This window comes from Cynara cardunculus (genome assembly GCF_001531365.2).
Source record: "Cynara cardunculus var. scolymus isolate 2C chromosome LG 7, CcrdV1, whole genome shotgun sequence".
Classification (NCBI taxonomy): domain Eukaryota; kingdom Viridiplantae; phylum Streptophyta; class Magnoliopsida; order Asterales; family Asteraceae; genus Cynara; species Cynara cardunculus.
Genome location: NC_037534.1, coordinates 14,613,718 through 14,631,919, shown reverse-complemented (window position 1 = coordinate 14,631,919; position 18,202 = coordinate 14,613,718). Strand labels below are relative to the sequence as shown.

At 32.2% G+C, this 18,202-nt stretch overlaps 1 protein-coding gene across 1 annotated transcript; it reads left to right on the top strand.

Moving 5' to 3' along the window:
• Positions 1 to 10,912: 10,912 nt before the first annotated feature.
• On the top strand, positions 10,913 to 16,403 carry LOC112515216. Its single transcript, XM_025121887.1, has 6 exons — positions 10,913 to 10,997; positions 11,241 to 11,726; positions 12,439 to 12,570; positions 13,556 to 14,178; positions 15,732 to 15,944; positions 16,383 to 16,403. Exons 1-6 carry the CDS (start codon positions 10,913 to 10,915, stop codon positions 16,401 to 16,403), a joined length of 1,560 nt encoding a protein of 519 aa, XP_024977655.1.
• Positions 16,404 to 18,202: the final 1,799 nt, after the last annotated feature.

Genomic DNA, 18,202 nt, shown 5'->3' with positions numbered 1-18,202 from the left:
CATCTTGGAAAGAAGGGTATGTGACATTGTTGACGGTTTGGATACTCTCAAACGAAGTACATCCTTTGACATAATTAAGCAACATCCTCGTGTAAAAACGGTCTCCACTTGAAGAGGAGGCGTAAAAAATTCTAGCTATTGTAATACCTTTCTTTTTTTTTTTTGTCCAAACTTTATCGTTTGAATTCCAAACCCACTGTGTGGGAAATCTAAATAACTTAATTGTCGTGCCTCCATATACTTCTTATTTGCTTCCAACCATTCTGTAAACTTTGTCTTCTCCAAGCCGAACATAGATAGAACGTTTTCGACATGATTATTTTCACGCAAAACGATGGTATGATTGCCAGGCAAATGAAATGGCAATCTCTCAACTGATGGGTGTCTATAATGTATGTCAAACTGAAGATCCTCCAACAAGCCTCAGCAGCCGATATATATCTGCAGTCCAAATAAGTTTTGATATCATCGTTCCCTTCACCTTTGTTTGAGGATTCAATTATTGCAATAGCTCTATCAAATCCTTTATGAAGATATTTGAATAGATACTTTATAGCTCTGGAGAAATTACAGTGCTCCACATTAATATGTGCATCAAATTTAACCAACAAGTTTATGTTGTATGGGACCACTGAACGATTATCCAAGAAGATATATTTCTTACAAATAGTTATATTTGTTTTCCTTTTTCTGTAAATTGGGAATCCCTCGGCATCGATAATGGTTTTCTCAACAAACTTCTTTGGATACAGCTTTGAACATCTGCCTAGTTTGGATAAAGCTTTGAACATCGATAGGAAAGAGGATTGTAGACAAAGGGAAAGATAAGGAAACTTAGTTTGGGTATTAACTCAAGTGTCAGCTTAGCTCTTTTTGGTATATTTGTATTTTCTTTTGGTGTGTTATATAAATGTATGTATTCCATCGAGTAGATATGTCCCTGGTTGATTGTAGGTAATTTTTGGATTGTTAATCTTAAATTTTTTGGGTTGATTTATGTTTTAGTCAAAAAGAAAGAAATGGATGAAATGCAACAAATTGAAGTGGACATTTTGGACTTTTATTCAAAATTATATCCTGTATATTTTAGTGGTTTAAAATTTGATTATTTTTGAAGATTAAACAGTAAAATGGTCAGTAATTGTTAGAATCAAATTGATCCTAATTATTCTAAAAAGTTTTATTAAGAAATCGGGGCTAAGGATGGAACATCTGAAGATGCCGCTATGCTAAAACGACTAAGAAGACCAGCGGCTGTGCGAAAATCGACTAAGTCTGGAAGAAGACCAGAAGCCCTCTGGACGACCAGAGCCTCTGGTTGTATTGACCAGAGCCTCTGGACTATAAGTCCTTTAGGACCAGAGCTCTTCTGGATGACCAGAGCCTCTGGTTGTATTGACCAGAGCCTCTAGACTCTAAGTCCTTTAGGACCAGAGCCCCTCTAGTTGTATACAACCAGAGCCTCTGGTTGTATAGACCAGAGCCTCTGGTTGGTCTATCCTCTTATCTCCGGACGACTATCTTCAGAATCTTGAAGGATAATGCTAATCCTATTTCGGATAATGCTAATCCTATTTTGGATAATGATTATTTTCTTATTTATAGGATTTAGTTACCTTATTTATAGGATTCAGTTATCATGAAAATACTGCCTATATAAGAAGTGATTCTGGCATAGAATAAAAAAGTGAGAGAGAACGATCAACACTTTGTAAACACAGATTCAAACACGTCACATGAGAGTCGATTAAGGTTTTTGAGAGTTTGTATTTTCCATTCAATAAAGAAAGCGCCGTCGATTTCTATTCATCTTCTTCTACAAATCTCTTTTAAATTCCTTTAAATTGAATCTACTGTCAGATCTGGGTTTAACAATTGGTATCAGAGCTAAATCGATTAACTTCTATCGATTCTATCTTTCTGCAGTAGAATCAATTTTCTTGCAAAAAACTCTTTTATGAACTGCTCGACTGAAGTTTGGTCCAAAAAATTCATCAATTCATCATATTATCAAATTCCTTTGAAGGGATTTGTTCTTGGATGAATACGAACCTATTTTGATTGTAAATTTTTTGGTTTATGGAGTTTCTTGGAGTCGGTCGAATTTTTGAACCTTGATTTTGTCAAAACTAAGCGTTAAACAGGAGTTCATGGTACTCAAAGCCTAAGGCAATTGGCGTTTTATTTACCAAACATATAATTATCGCCAATATCTAGAGTATTCCTTCATTATCTCTTTTTGTGAATTTGAATCTGTAAGAGCTTAAAGATTTACTTGCCTGTAATCACCAATCCTATATGAATATGGCAAAATTCCTTCATGTTTTGCCCTTAGAAGCATTAACAGCAATACTGTTAATTTTCTTTGAATTGACCTGCTGTTTCTTGAAGCTATAAAACTTAATTTTAATTCTTCTCTCCAGTTCTCAATTCCAATAGTGTTTGCTTTGGTTATTCAAGTTATCTCCAATTGGATCAAGCTTTAAAGCTGAATTCCTACTCAACTTGCGGTTCAATGAAAGATTCTTTGTCATAAGACTGGTTGCTATGTTTTGTCAAGAAATTCACACATTTATCTATCCCTTAGTTGGATGAATTTGCTACTTTTGGGGTTGAGTGGCTATTCTGTGCTTCAAAGTATGTGCTGGATTATGGGCAGATTAAAGCTGCATCCTGTGCAATCAGTGGTGCTGCATTCACATTGAATCTGATTTGATCTAAGAGTTGAAAATGAARAACAAAGAGCTACATTCAGGGGGGAGCTTGAAAATTCCATCCGTACCAAGCACACTAAAGCTTTACTCAAGAAAGCAGAGGGGAGAAGACCTGAAGACTTCATGAAGATGCTTGCTTMATAAAACTTTGGGGGGAGATTGTTAGAATCAAATTGATCCTAATTAGTCTAAAAAGTTTTATTAAGCAATCGGGGCTAAGGATGGAACATCTGAAGATGCCGCTGTGCTAAAACGACTAAGAAGACCAGCGGCTGTGCGAAAATCGACTAAGTCTGGAAGAAGACCAAAAGCCCTCTGGACGACCAGAGCCTCTGTTTGTATTGACCAGAGCCTCTGGACTATAAGTCCTTTAGGACCAGAGCTCTTCCGGACGACTAGAGCCTCTGGTTGTATTGACCATAGCCTCTGGACTCTAAGTCCTTTAGGACCAAAGCCCCTCTGGTTGTATAGACCAGAGCCTCTGGTTGTATAGACCAGAGCCTGTGGTTGGTCTATCCTCTGGTTGTATAGACCAGAGCCTGTGGTTGGTCTATCCTCTGGTTGGTCTATCCTCTGATCTCCGGACGACTATCTTCATAAACTTGAAGGATAATGCTAATCCTATTTTGGATAATGCTAATCCTATTTTGGATAATGATTATTTTCTTATTTATAGGATTTAGTTACCTTATTTATAGAATTCAGTTATCATGAAAATACTGCCTATATAAAAAGTGATTCTGGCATAGAATAAAAAAGTGAGAGAGAACGATCAACACTTTGTAAACACACAGATTCAAACACGTCACATGAGAGTCGATTAAGGTTTTTGAGAGTTTGCATTTTCCATTCAATAAAGAAAGCACCGTCGATTTCTATTCATCTTCTTCTACAAATCTCTTTTAAATTCCTTTAAATTGAATCTACTGTCAGATCTGGGTTTAACAGTAATGTAACCACAGTGTTACAACTCTCTTTCGAGAGGCCAAGTCACAACAGGTCTCTTAGTCAAAGTCTCATATGTTTAACTTTACCATTTTGTCAGTGGTGACCCCTAGTGAATCTTCTCAGGTTTGATGGAATGTCTAGTGACAAATAATCTAAGTGTTTAAAATACACAGACTAGCTTGCCTACTACTCCAATAGGTTGGAGTTCATCTCACTCTGCAAGCCCCATTCCCGTTGGTGTTATAAAAAAATCTCTTGAATCCCTAGCATCACCCAAACTTGTGTCACTACATCCTACCCATCTCTAAGTTGAGAATTAGACTTTAAACCCTTTCAAGTGATCAGCTTGTCCACATCATTGGGAATTATCGAACAGAAGAATACCAAAATGATAAAGTTTCAACACACAAAACTACTCAAGCTTTTTGCATAAAATCTAGGTACTTTTCATTCCTACATCTCAAAAGTTGTTTAGTTCATATTAGAGGAGAAGAAAACATAAAACGAAAGATTGCAACAAGACATACTAAATGATTTTAACTTGAATATAAAGTCGCAAAGCCCACTCTTGAAGGCACTAGATTGCAATGCGGGAAAATATAATTATTGGAAAGTAAATAGGGTTGTAAACGAACGAACCGAACGTTCAGCGAACCGTTCGTGAACCGTTCGGTGGGAAGTTCGTTTATTTAATAAATAAACGAACATGAACAAATGTTTTCGTTTAGTTAAACGAACATGAACAAGAGTCCCGTTCGTTCAATTATGTTCATGAACGTTCGTTTGTTTATCGTTCGTTTATATTCATTCCTTTATATACTAAATTTAATATATAATCTTTTGTTATTTACTTTGAATTCAAATAATATTTATTTATGTTCGTCTAGCCCGTTTATATTCGTTTAGCCCGTTTATGTTCGTTTAGCTCGTTCGTTTATGTTCATTTAGCTCGTTCGTTTATGTTCGTTTGTTTACGTTCGTTTAGCATGTTAACAAACGAACATAAACGAACACGAACACACTTGATTTCGAAACGAACGAACACGAACACAAAGATTTTCGTTCGTTTACCGTTTGTGTTTATTTGTTTGTTCGGTTAAGTTAAACAAACGAACATAAACAAGACTCCATTCGGTTCGTTTACAGCCCTAAAAGTAAATAGGAAAGAGCCAAGCTTTACCATTTATACAAGAGGCAAAAGAGGTGGGAAGACAAAATTAGGAAATAGTTGAAACTCTTCCCACCCGCCAAAGAAGTTTTCACAAAAAGGCATGAAAATGACTCTTTCATCCACTAGCTTACGGACTACTCCCTTTTGCCTCCAGCCAAAAATAAGCTTAGAATACTCCTTAACATCTTTTCTGCACTTCTTCTGTCACCTTTCACCTTCCAAAAACGTTTTCTTCACAGGGTTGACTTTTAGCTTTTTGGAATGGGCCTATAGATCTCACTTTGGATGATTTCTTCACAATGTAGTATATAATCACACCAAATGGTTCAAAAGTACTATAGTGGACACTTTCTGCTCAAAAGTGAATATTAGGCCAAAAATGGGAGATTAAGAAGCAAAATGACCGAATTTGACAAAAGAATATTCAAATAAAAGATATCTCGTAACTCTAGAAATTAGAGTTATCACACATCATCATCTACAACCTAAATAATTGCTAGTTGCTAGTACTCAATGTTGTATTGAAATGGCCGAACGATTCAAGGTTCAAAATTCAATGAAAAACATCTTTTCTTTTAGGTCTAGACAGAGTAAATCATTTGATCATAAAATATTATGTTCTAATTTCAGTATGTTTCATTTGTACAATCATGTATTCCCTTTATTGATTGTTTTTTATTTCTACTTCTTACTCAATTTTGGATTTTGGATTTTGGATTTAAGATTGTTGATATGTTGGAAACCAAATTTGTTCTTTCTATTTTACTGATTTGGAGAAATATGATTTGGTCTGATTTTGGTTATGAGATTTAAAGGAGGGGGTGATTTTTCATGGGTTACAAGTTTAAGTTTTGATTTTGATTTTGATTTTGATATTGATTTTTCTAGGAAGGGGAAGAGGCTAGGTTGAAGATCGTTTTGGTTTTGATTTTGATTTTGATTTTGATTTTTCATGGGAAGGAAAATAGGCTCGATTGAAATTCACTTTGATTATAATTTTGATTTTTAGGGAAAGGGTTAACTTGAATATGGTGACATACTTTGGTTGGGGGTGTTCAGTGGTAGACAATGAAGGTAAAATGACTTATTTGTCCTTGGTTTAACGAACTTTTTTAACAAAGTTAGTCCTTAGGCTAAAAAAATAGAAATTGCAAACTACAAAGACAAAACTGCAACTTCAAAATTACAAGGACGAAAATAACAAATTTCAACAAACCATAGGGACGAAAAATGTAGTTTGCTCTAAAACATAATCTCTCTCTTTTTTGAAAAAGTGCACACACCATGTGTATTAAAATACTTTGATGCATTACTATACTCGAAACTTTAAAGGGAGCAGGGTGTATGATTGAATTGAATTCTTACGTAGTTTTTTTAGATAAGGAAAAGCTAAAAACCACCTAATTAAAATATAAGGATATTTGGTTAGAGTTAATAAAAAGGTGTTTGGAATTGTTTATTTGAAACAACTTATATTTTTTAACAAATGTACTTATCAATTTATTATAAATCAAAAGAGTTTAAGTTGTTTATCAAAACATTCAAAAGTGCTTATTACCGGTGTCGCACCGGAATAAGTCAATAAGTTGTTTTTATAAGCAATGTCAAACACTCTGAGTCGTAATTAATGAAATTGAAAAAGAAATTGTCTGTTTTTATATAGAATAATGGGTCCATTCTCTCTCAATTACAAATTTTCGTTCCAAATTAAATTGGTGGAATAAAAATTCCTTCACAGTTTCATTCCATGTTCTTTTTATTTTCATTCTACTACTTAAACCAAATAGATATATTTATTTCTAATAAAACCATACAAAAAGTCTGTTATCTTTATTAAAATGTAGAGATAACATAGATAAGATTGTGTCACAGTCATATTTTGTGAAATTCGGTTAGACCTCTATGAAGGTTCGGTCTGTCCTTGGTGTGTTATTCATGTGAAGGTTTCGGCTTGGTTGAAATAAAATTTTGAATTATTTCATGTACGATACAGTGGTATTTGCTATCAGAGTTTAATGTTTTCCTACAAGGCTCAACAGCTCAAAAAGAAAGGCTCATCAAGGGCTCGAATATCGTTTCATGGGTGTCCCATTAACCAGACGTTCTCAAATTATCCCAAATAACATATAGCACCTAATGTTTGGTAATTTTTTCTTTAATCACTACAATAAATTTGGATTTACAGGAGGTTTAAAACGTCCAAGCATTATAAAAACATATTTTATAGGACTTGACTTTATATGATCAAACTATATAGCGTTATATTTAAAAGTGATGCAATAAGTTTATAGGACGATTTTAAGCATTTTAACAAGTTCTTTTAGAATGTTTTTAAAATAAAGTATCGGATGCATTAGCTATTTATGGGACAGTTTTGATAAATGATCTATAAACCCATTTTGTTTATATAACACTTATGTTATATAAAATAACTAATATGACATTTTATTTAAAACCGTCCTAACAATTTGTTAAAATGCCTAAAAACATCCTAAAAATCTATTATAATACTTTTAGAGACAATAGTTTATAATTTGATCCGATAAATTTAAGTCATATAAAATATGTTATTAAGACGTTTAAACATTTTAATCCTTCCATACAAGTATCGGTGGTATCCAACTTCACATGCACATGATGCTTTTCTTGCTTCACAAGGCAAAGAAGAGGCTTTACGTCTCCTGAATGATGTGAAACTAAATACTTTTTAATTAATTTTAGATATTTCAACAATAGACAATGATGCCTTTGTAAGATTTTTCATGATAAATAAATTTTATACGACATCGTTTTAAAAAATTTACATGTGGTGTGTGTATATATATGAGAATGGTCTAAGAATCGTGTAAGAAAGAAAGTTACGATGAGAATCGAAAGAAAAGATCTGAACCCTTGATACTCTTGATCTCATGCTCATCTATTAGTAGGGAATTGATCTGGTGTATCTCATTAATGTTGACATTCAATTATAATTGATTCAAAAGTAGAGATCTCTTCTTACGATTCTCACCAGAACCCAACCCCACGAGAAATTAGTACCGTTTCTATTCTTAGGGGTAGCAACATAAGTCCATGAGCCAAAAATATGCTTAATATGACACTCTTCTAAGTGTATTAATATTGAGTCTCATTATCTTATATTATTTTCTGTTACATCACACTAATTTTCGACAGTTTACGAACATGTTAGATGATCTACATATTCATATTCATATTTTACCAACTACATATGCATATTCGTATCTACATGTGCAATTTATGGGTTGACGATGAGATTAAAAATGATCGATGGTCTAGATCTTTTCTTACGCTTCTCCGTTTATTCTCAGACGATCATTTGTCTATATCTATATGCGTGTATATATAGACAGAGACACTTTCATTTGTTAACCGCTTAGATCCCTTCTTAGGTGTGTATGTGTGTGTATGTATCTAGATCTCTTCTTACGCTTCGGGATGAATATTTATCATTAATAACAAATTCATGATGAATACAGAAGTATTATTCATGATGAATACAGAAGTATTATTCATGATGAATATTCCACGTGTCGTGGTGTGGCGTACCGTTATTAACATGTAAACATTTCCATTAATATATAAAGTTGATATTCACTTTCTTTATCTACAGACTCCCTATAAAAGTGCAGGTGTAAGGGTTCCACTTTTCATTCACAGTTGCATATATGCATAGAGCATCACAATCAAATCCAAGAAGCATATTACTGGAGTCATGAAAACCACAAGCTCTACAAACTTGAATGAGTTGAATCCTATCAGCTCCCTGCAACACCAAATTAACATCTCAACTGCTTCACATGATCAACCACCATTAAATCTGCCTTTTCCAGATCTGCTTGATGGTAAGTTTTTTGAGTAGTTAATCAATAACTGCCAAAAATCTGTTTCTATAATACTTTTTATTGTCATTTTCTGATTCGACTACATACAAATCTACATGCTTTTGTTGAAATTTACCATTTTATAATTATTATATCGTCATATATATATATATATATATATATATATACACACACATATATAGGGTTGTGTTCCACTGAGAAAAGAAGTTACGTTGAAAAACGTAAGAAGAGATCTTCACCCTTGAATCAATCTTGATTGAATGTCAACACTAACGAGGTGCACCAGATCAATTACCTTCTAAAGCGAAATTCATGGGTGCGCATGAGATTAAAAGTGATGAAAAGTTTAGATCTCTTCTTACGCTTCTCAACATAGGTTCTATTTTCACACGATTCTTCGCCTATATATAGTGAGGTTCAAATAAGAAATTGAGAATGTAAGAATAAATGATTTATATGAGAATTTTTGGTAAAAGAAAATGTGGGTTCACAACTGGATCTTCATATGTGAATAATTGATAAAAAGGTAGGTAACAAAACGTTAGGTTCACATATAAATCTTTAAATGGATTTTTTTACCAATAATTTACATATAAATCATTTATTTATTATGTTCTCGACATGTTTGCCTTTTTATTTGAACCAATTTGCGTAAAAAACATATGCTAACATGGAAATGTACACTACTAAAATCAAGACTTTCGGTGCCGACAATTTCCATCGAAAACTTTTTTGACAAACTTTCTGACGGAATTGAAAATATATTTTGACGGGTTTACTACTGCATTTTGCGACGACTTTACAACAGAAATGCTTTTCGACTGATTTTCGGTGAAGCTTATTTACAACGGATTTCCTATGGATTTTGAGCGGACCGGATTTTTGATGAATAATTTCTTGAAAATTAACTTTGTGTTACGGATATTTCGGTCGTATTTAAAAAATATACTTTTGAAATTATTTATATAATCGATTTGAATTGCAATTTATAATTTCCAAAATTTAAAAAGTTGATTCAATTAAGTTTAAAATTACATTAATATCTAAATTCAACTAAAATTTGTTGGAAACTAAGGGGTTGTTTACCAAACACTTACCCAGTAAGCACTTATCAGTAAAATTCAATACCATTATTTACATACCGGATAAGACTTTAGTCAACAAAAACGGCGTTCTATGCAACAATTTACCCGGTAAGAGCTGACCGTGGTAAGAGTCATTGCCCTCACTTACAGGGTAAGACTCTCAGACCTTGCCTCATTCTTACCGGGTAAGATTTTTGGTCCTTACCATATTCATCTGGTAAGGTAATATAACTTGGTAAGTGCTTACCCAAATAAGCATTTGGTAAACGACCCCTAAGAGTATCTTCAACAGTTATGATATTTTAGAAATTTTGGAGATTTGGGAAAAATTTGTTCCAACAACAATTCTAAACCTCTTCTAAAATAGAGAGAGAAAAAAAAGAGAGAAAATGGAGATTTCTGTAAATCTGAAAGGGAGAAAATATAGCATACATGTTGCAGATGATGAGAAGTAACAATGAGTTTGTGGCATAGCCTCCATTTCTCATAGATCTATAAAATTAACTGAAAATTCATTTTTCAGATAAATGTTCGTCGGAAATCCATAGAAAATGTTTTGCTGATTTTCGATGAAATTATTTGCAAGTTAAAGTCCAGTTTTAGTAGTGAACATAAATTAAAATGAAAATGCTAATATAACTTAAAATATATCAACATACCTTATAATGAAAAGTTTAACATGTCTGAACCTCCGTTCCTACGTTTCTCACCAAATATAATATACGCACACATACATACATACATACATACATACTTAAATATGGGGAAAAGATCATGGGAGAAAAAAAACCCTGTTAGATTGAATGATCTAATAGATTTGTCAAAGAAAGATACGTTAAACTTACAGTCACCTTCTTCTTTTAAAATTAACTCCCCCCCCCCCCCCCAACCCTATTTTTTTTATCCAAAACTACTAAATATAATCAAAATTGGAGTGAAACAAATACATCAGTTTTATTCATCTTAAATTTGACATCCATATTAATATATATTTTTATCTGTTTTTTGTGATTCTTCGGGGGTTTTTTCGTTTTTGGAGTTCTCTCTACTATAATCCCTATAAGACTATATATCACACAACAAAACAAATGATTTTTATGCACATAAATCACCCTGGGAAATTTCCGTGGTATGGATAACCCAGATAATACCAATGGTACAGTAAAATTCGATGTTTTTAGAGAAAATATGAACGGATCACCCATAGAATATCTGGGTAATCTGTCACTGATTTGAATTACCCACCAACTTTTGTTACGGTTTTGTGATGAATCACAGACGGATTTCCTAGAGAAAAGTCCGTAGACAAAAGTTTTCTATTAATAGTGTCATGTTCTTCAAAGACTGTTTAATGATGATCTTCAAATTGAAGTTTCATAAATTTCTAAATATGAACAAATGAAAACCAAATTATCTTAGGACTCAAAAGTAATAACTTGATTTTGGAATTATCTTGAAGGAAGAAGAGAAGACTACAATAAAATTTGTGTTCCTTTGTATAAAGCATCACTAACCGGCGATTGGAAAGCTGCAAAGGCCATCCTTGACACCCGTCCAGAGCTGGTACGGTTTAGCATCACTGAAAATAATGAAACAGTGCTACATGTTGCAGTATTGGGGAAATCATACTTGTTTGTCGAATATTTGGTACGTATGATGGAAACGAAGGACTTGTTACTTCAAAATAAAAATGGTCAAACTGCGCTCTATTTAGCAGCCACCGGACAAGATGTGAGAAGAGCCAAAATTTTGGTGAAAAAGAACAAAAACTTGTTAGAAATCCCTGATAATCAAGGAATGATGCCTCTCTACATGGCTGCTTTATTTAGAAATCACGATATGGTGACCTATTTGTATCGTAATTCTCAGAAAATGACCGGCGAGTTTTGGACACCTAAGAATCGAGGTTGGGTTCTTGTGAAATGTGTTCAAGCTGATCTATTTGGTAAGTATTTTGGCACATAAGCATTTTAGCTTCTTGTTCTATCATATATGTGCATATGCTTTTGTGCATTCGCATCTTCACTACAATATTAATTAGGTTTATAGGACGTCAAAAATATCTAAGCGTTCTAATATGATATACTATATGACTTTAATTTATAGGACCAAACGAAGAAACATCATGTCTAAAAGTGTTATGATAGGTTTGTAGGATGCTTTTGGACGTTTAAACAAGTTTTTAAAGACGTTTTTAAAAATAAAGTGTCTTATTAGTTATTTTATATGACACTATTTGAAAAAGTGTTATATAAACATAAATGTCTTATAAGAAATGGGTTTATAAGACACTTCCCAAAAGTGTCATATAAAATAGCTAATATGATACTTTAGTATAAAAATGTCCTAAGAAGTTGAAACCTCTAAAAGTGACTTATAAATATATTATAATACTTTTAGATAATACGTTTTATAGTTTGATCCTATAAACTTTAATCCTATAAAGCATCATATTAGAACATTTAGATATTGTATCCTATAAACCTAAGTTTGTTATAGTGCTTGTTACATACTTTGGTAATATAATTTTGAAGAATGACTTAGCTATGGCTTAATACAAAAAGTATAATGCTATGGCCCCTACATTTTGGTTGTTCAGTTTTGTTGTTATTGTCATAAAGCTTGTGTTATGAAGTGATTTGTTATATGTTTTATAGACATCGCACTACAAATGGCGAAAGACTGTCCCGAGCTTGCTATAAATGGGAGGGTACTCAGAGTATTGGCTCGAAAACCTTATGCATTTAATGATATCAGACCTAATATCATTCGAAGACTCATACGCTTACGTGAGAATTTCTCCTCGATCCTTTATTTATATTATGCTTTATATGTTTAAATGTTAAAGGCATAAGTACTTAGAGGACACTAATATTTTTCTTTATGTAACAAGGTCGACTTTTTATTGATATATATATATATATATATATATATATATATATCTATCTTAATCATTTGAGAACCTCATGTATTGTGATAATTGTGAGCACTATTATAGTAAAATATTGTTTAATATGCTGGTTAATATATATTTGTTTCATAATGTGTTTGTTTCATATGTATTCATTTCACAATGTGAAACTTTTTTAGTTTTGAAAAACACATAAAAGATGTTTCACATTGTGCAGCAAAATATATGTTAAAAAAACATATTGTGAAGCAAATATATATTAATCAATACACTAAATCCGAGTTGTAGATGAAAAAAAATCATGTGAAATAGCATATAATGCACCGGTCTCAAAGTTATCACAATTTTATGGGTTCTCACATGAAAGACCCTCTATATATATATATATATATATAGTGGTATATTCAAATAATAAGGTTAAATATCTTGAGAAAGTAATAACGAACTTTATGGAAGGTTCATTCATATGTGAATCATTGAAAAAATTCATTTGAAAAAGATGAATATACAAACCCATATGAAATTTGAAGATTCATATATGAACTGATGTTAGAAATTATTCATATGGGTTTGTATATTGATCTTTTCAAATGAATTTTTTCAATGATTCACGTATGAATAATTTCTAATATCAGTGCATATGTGAATCTTCAAATAGATCTTTTTTTATATGAATTCACATATGAACTTCCTTTAAACCAACCCCCTCTCTCTCTCTCTCTCTCTCTCTCTCTATATATATATATATATATATATATATTTTGTGATATTTGAACCATTACAGATTGAAAACTATGGGTAAACCTTTGGTGAGATTTGAACCAATGGTAACATAGTGTACTTTGGTTTCTTAGTTTTTGCAGTGTGCCATCCCAAGATTGGAATTCCTGACATGGAAAGTCATTCCTTGAAATTACTAAGAATCATGTGGACAGAGATTGTGAAATTGCCCAAGGATCAAATAGATGAGATAATAAGAGGTCCACCAGACCAAACTAAGGAAGATGAAAGGCAAACTGGTTGTGAAAAAGAGAAGCATGAGCATGAAGCATTGGTATTGCTAAGAACCATTTCAGACAACATCGCAAATATGCCTACTAAAATCTTTAACCTATTCGGAGGGTCGGTTGATGAAAACACGAGGTGCAAAGATGCAAAGCGAAAATACTCTTGTCGAGTACTGTTTCTTGCTGCGGAAATGGGTAACACTGCATTTATCATCGAGGTTATTCAACAATATCCGCATCTAGTATGGGAGGTAAACGATAATAACCAAAGTATATTTCACGTTGCGGTCTCGCATCGTCATGAGGGTATCTACAACTTGTTATATGAGATAGGATCACTCAGGAATTTGATAATTACTCTCGAAGACAAAAATGGCAACAATATGTTACATTTAGTTGGAGAGAGTGCAAAGATTAATAGGCTACAAAACATACCAGGAGTGGGTCTGCAATTGCATCTAGAAACCTTATGGTTCAAGGTACATCTCTTCACTCTTCATATATAAAATCAACTTCCTTTTCTTGCTCTATTTTTCAAATCTATAAAATAATAAGCCCAATTGGATTCAGTACAACAAAAATTAATCTTGTAGAACGTCTAAGCGTTCTAAGTAAAGATTTTATGGGACTTAAGTTTATAGGAACAAACCATAAAACGTATTTTTGCATCTTTGCAAAGTCGTCCGATGTATTTTTAGCCTAATCACACCGTATTCGAGGGATTTTATAGGTTTTTTGGTTGATTTCGAGTGATTTTTTTTTAATTGTTTTTGTCGATTTTGAAGGGTTTTTTTTTTATTAAATTCATAATTTTTTTAATAGGGTCTCATTCCCCAAGTTGATCTTACAAAATAACCTAAATATAGTTAATACATGTGTATTTTTTAGGGGTGTTCAACACAACCGTTGTACCATTCAAACCAAGTTGAACCAAGTCAAACCGGACCCTTTTTTGGCGGTTTTAGCGGTTTGGCATTCTGGTTCGGTTTGAAAAACAGCCAAATCGCTTGGTCCAGTCTCGCCTGCGGTTTAAACGTTTTTTTGAATGGTCGGATTCGGATTGAACCGACCATCAAAATTAAACATGTATTAACTATATTCAGTTTATGTTGTAAGATCAATTTTTATGGCACAATTTAAAAAGTTCATCAAAGACATTATGTTTTTAATTTTTTAGTTTCTCAATTGACTACGTTATCTAAAATGGAAACATTCTAAAATTTGTCACAAAAAAAAAAAATCCAAAATCCCAAATTGTCGTCCAACTTGCTCAATTTTGTCCATAGCTTTTGTGGGTTTGTTTAACTTTTTTTCAACTTGATCGATGTTTGTTTTTAAATCTTAAAGATAGATGTTTTTTTTATAATTTTCTATACTATTTTTAATAAAGTTCTATTTGTAGAAATTTTATTTTGAATATAAATGCTAGGTTTTTTTAGTTTAAAGCCTATAAGAGGCCCAAACCGGCACATCAGACCGTCTTTTTGTGGTCTGGTTTAACCGGTTTGGTCACTTATTACCAAACCACTCGGTTTGAAATTTTTTCTAAACCGCCGTTGCGGTTTGAGAGGTTAAACCGTCCAAACCGGACCTCGAACAACCCTACTTACTATGTAAGTCTGCTACTAGTCATATCTAAAAGTGTTACAACAGGTTGATAAAACACACTTAGACATTTCAACAAGTTTTTTAGGACGCTGTTAAAATCAAGTGTCGTATTAACTATCTTATATGACACTTTTGAAACTTTGTCCTATATACATAAGTGTCCTATAAAAAATGGGTTTATGAAAATGTCGTATAAAATAAGCTAATACGACAATTTATACTAAAAGCGTTCTAAAGAAACTTGTTAAAACACCTAAAAATGTTTTATAAACCTATTGCAACACTTTTAAGGGTTTACACTTTTGTTTCAATAAACTTAAGTTCTATAAAGTATTCTATGAGGACGTTCAGACATTCTAGTTGTCCTACAAAGCCAATTTTTTTGTCGTATGATATGAATATACTATGATATTTGTGACGTTAGGAAGTAGCGGCCATACTCCCTCCTCCTTTACGAGAAAAGAAGAACGCGGCTGGTCTAACGCCACACGAAGTATTCACCAAGAATCACAAAGATCTGTTTTCGAGAGGTGAGGAGTGGATAAAAGAAACCGCTGCTCAATTAATGGTGGTCGCTTCGCTTATAGCCACCATATCGTTTGCAGCTGCTTTTACGTTTCCAGGTGGATACGACCAAGTAACGGGTGTCCCTATCTTAATCCGAAAACAACTTTCCAAGATTTTCATAATATTTGATGGCTTGTCGTTTATATCCTCGACAACCTCAATCCTCCTGGTCTTGTCCATCCTCGGTTCTGATTACACTGAACACGATTTCATGATTTCGTTACCCCAACAACTGATGATATGTCTAGCATCACTTTTCATCTCTATAGCGACCATGATCCTTGCGTTTCTTATCCATTTTATACTACTTTATCAGAACACTTTTAAATGGATACCGGTTTTTATAAGCTCTTTTGCCGGCATCACATACCTAATATTCGGTAGCCCGAAATTTCCGCTCATAGGTCGATTTCTATACGGTTCTAGATTACTATTCCAAAGAGAGAGGAGAATGCTTAAGAGACCCATCTTTTAGCCATTTTCCTTTTGATCATTTGAACTGATGTAGTTTTGTATGGCTAGCAATTGAAAAGTAGATGATTTGGGTTAAAAGTTGATTACCGGCAACCCCAAGGGTCCCACACGAAACCCTCCTGCAATGACATCAATGTGAGGAAGCATTTGTTAGCTTATTCAACGGTTTAGACTAATGAAGCAACCTCGGTTTAAACCAAGAATTTGTCTTGTATTTGGATAAATTCATCCCACCCTCTTGTGAACTAATCTATATGTCAAATGTAGTTGAAATCAGATGATTATACATAGTGGATATATTGATGTATATTTCAAATACATTTTATTGGTGTTTAAGCAATTTTCTAACAACTGGTAGATTCACCTTTCAATTTTTTAAAGTAAACTTTGATGATTATATATGTATCCTGCAAACTGGGCTTTTTTAGAGCAAAGAATCTCTATAATTTCTTTAAAATGGTAAATAAAAAATCAAATCTAAGAAAAGTTACATTCTCAACTTTAAATGATCGTTTATTTTGAAGATTCTAATATTAATTATATATAATAAATAAACTATTTCTCTCAATTGTACATTTCACTTCAACTAGTCTTATTGGTAAGAATTATATATATATATATATAGAGAGGGGGGGGGGGGTTTAAATTGCAAATTGTCTATTTCGTGCAAACTATAGAAACCAATTTCAAGCAATAAAAAAATTCTATGTTTTATTCTTTATTTTTAATGAATAAGAGTATAAATATCATTTTACTTTGTAATGGTTGATCTTGATAATGTTTTAATTGTTTTTATATATGGAAAATTAAATATAGTAACTGTTTTTACGGAATATGTAAATCAATTTATTTTGATATATAATTATCACCATTAATACTTTATATTCTTTTATTAAATTATACTCCTAAAATATGAATTGTAAAATTATACTCCTAAAATCAGTTTGATTACAAATAATTAACGGTCTAATCATGTTTCAATAACTATTAATGAAATAGTTTCATATATGGTTCACAACATCATGTCAAATGGTCCATCTTTCATTCAATGTAATAAGGAGTCTCATGAATTTATTCAAGAAACCGTGAAACGGTTTCATATATTGTTTTATTTTCATTTTAAAACAAATGTCATTAATGAAACCCCGTTATACAGTTTTCAAAATGTTTCAAAAATGACACTAATTTCATTTTGGTTATGAACCATGAAACTACTTTCATTAATGAAATAATAGTATTCAAGTTTTGAAATTTTTCATTGACTGAATCATATTTGGTTTCATTAATAAAACCAATTTAATCTTGGCTATAAACCATGAAACCGATTACATTTTGATTAGGAAACATAAAACAAATTTAAAAATGAATAAAATATTATTATTCAGATTTTGAAGTGTTTCATTGACTGAACAATATTTACTTTCATATGTAAAACTGAGTTCATCTTGGTTAGAAACCATGAAACCGATTCAATTGCAAACCACTCTTATTTGTGAAAACCGTACAAACCAATCTAATCCATCAATTTTCTTGATCAATGGTCAAGATTAAATGTGTTTATATTAGGAAATAAAAAAAAAAAAGTTTAATTTTTAGTTAAAAAGGGCAAAATTGTCAAAAATTTAATTTGTGTGATTTTGTAAACGAGGTAACAAGATCGTGAATATCATAACATAAATGAAACAAAATCATTGTTTTAAAATCTCTATATATCACTTTATCATTACAAAGATTTTAACAAAAAATGTTAGAATAATCTGACAAATTATATGTTTGATAAAAAAATATCTTAATTTTATGACTAAATACTATAAATAAAATAACATCCACATTAAAAATAGATCCAAATAAGGA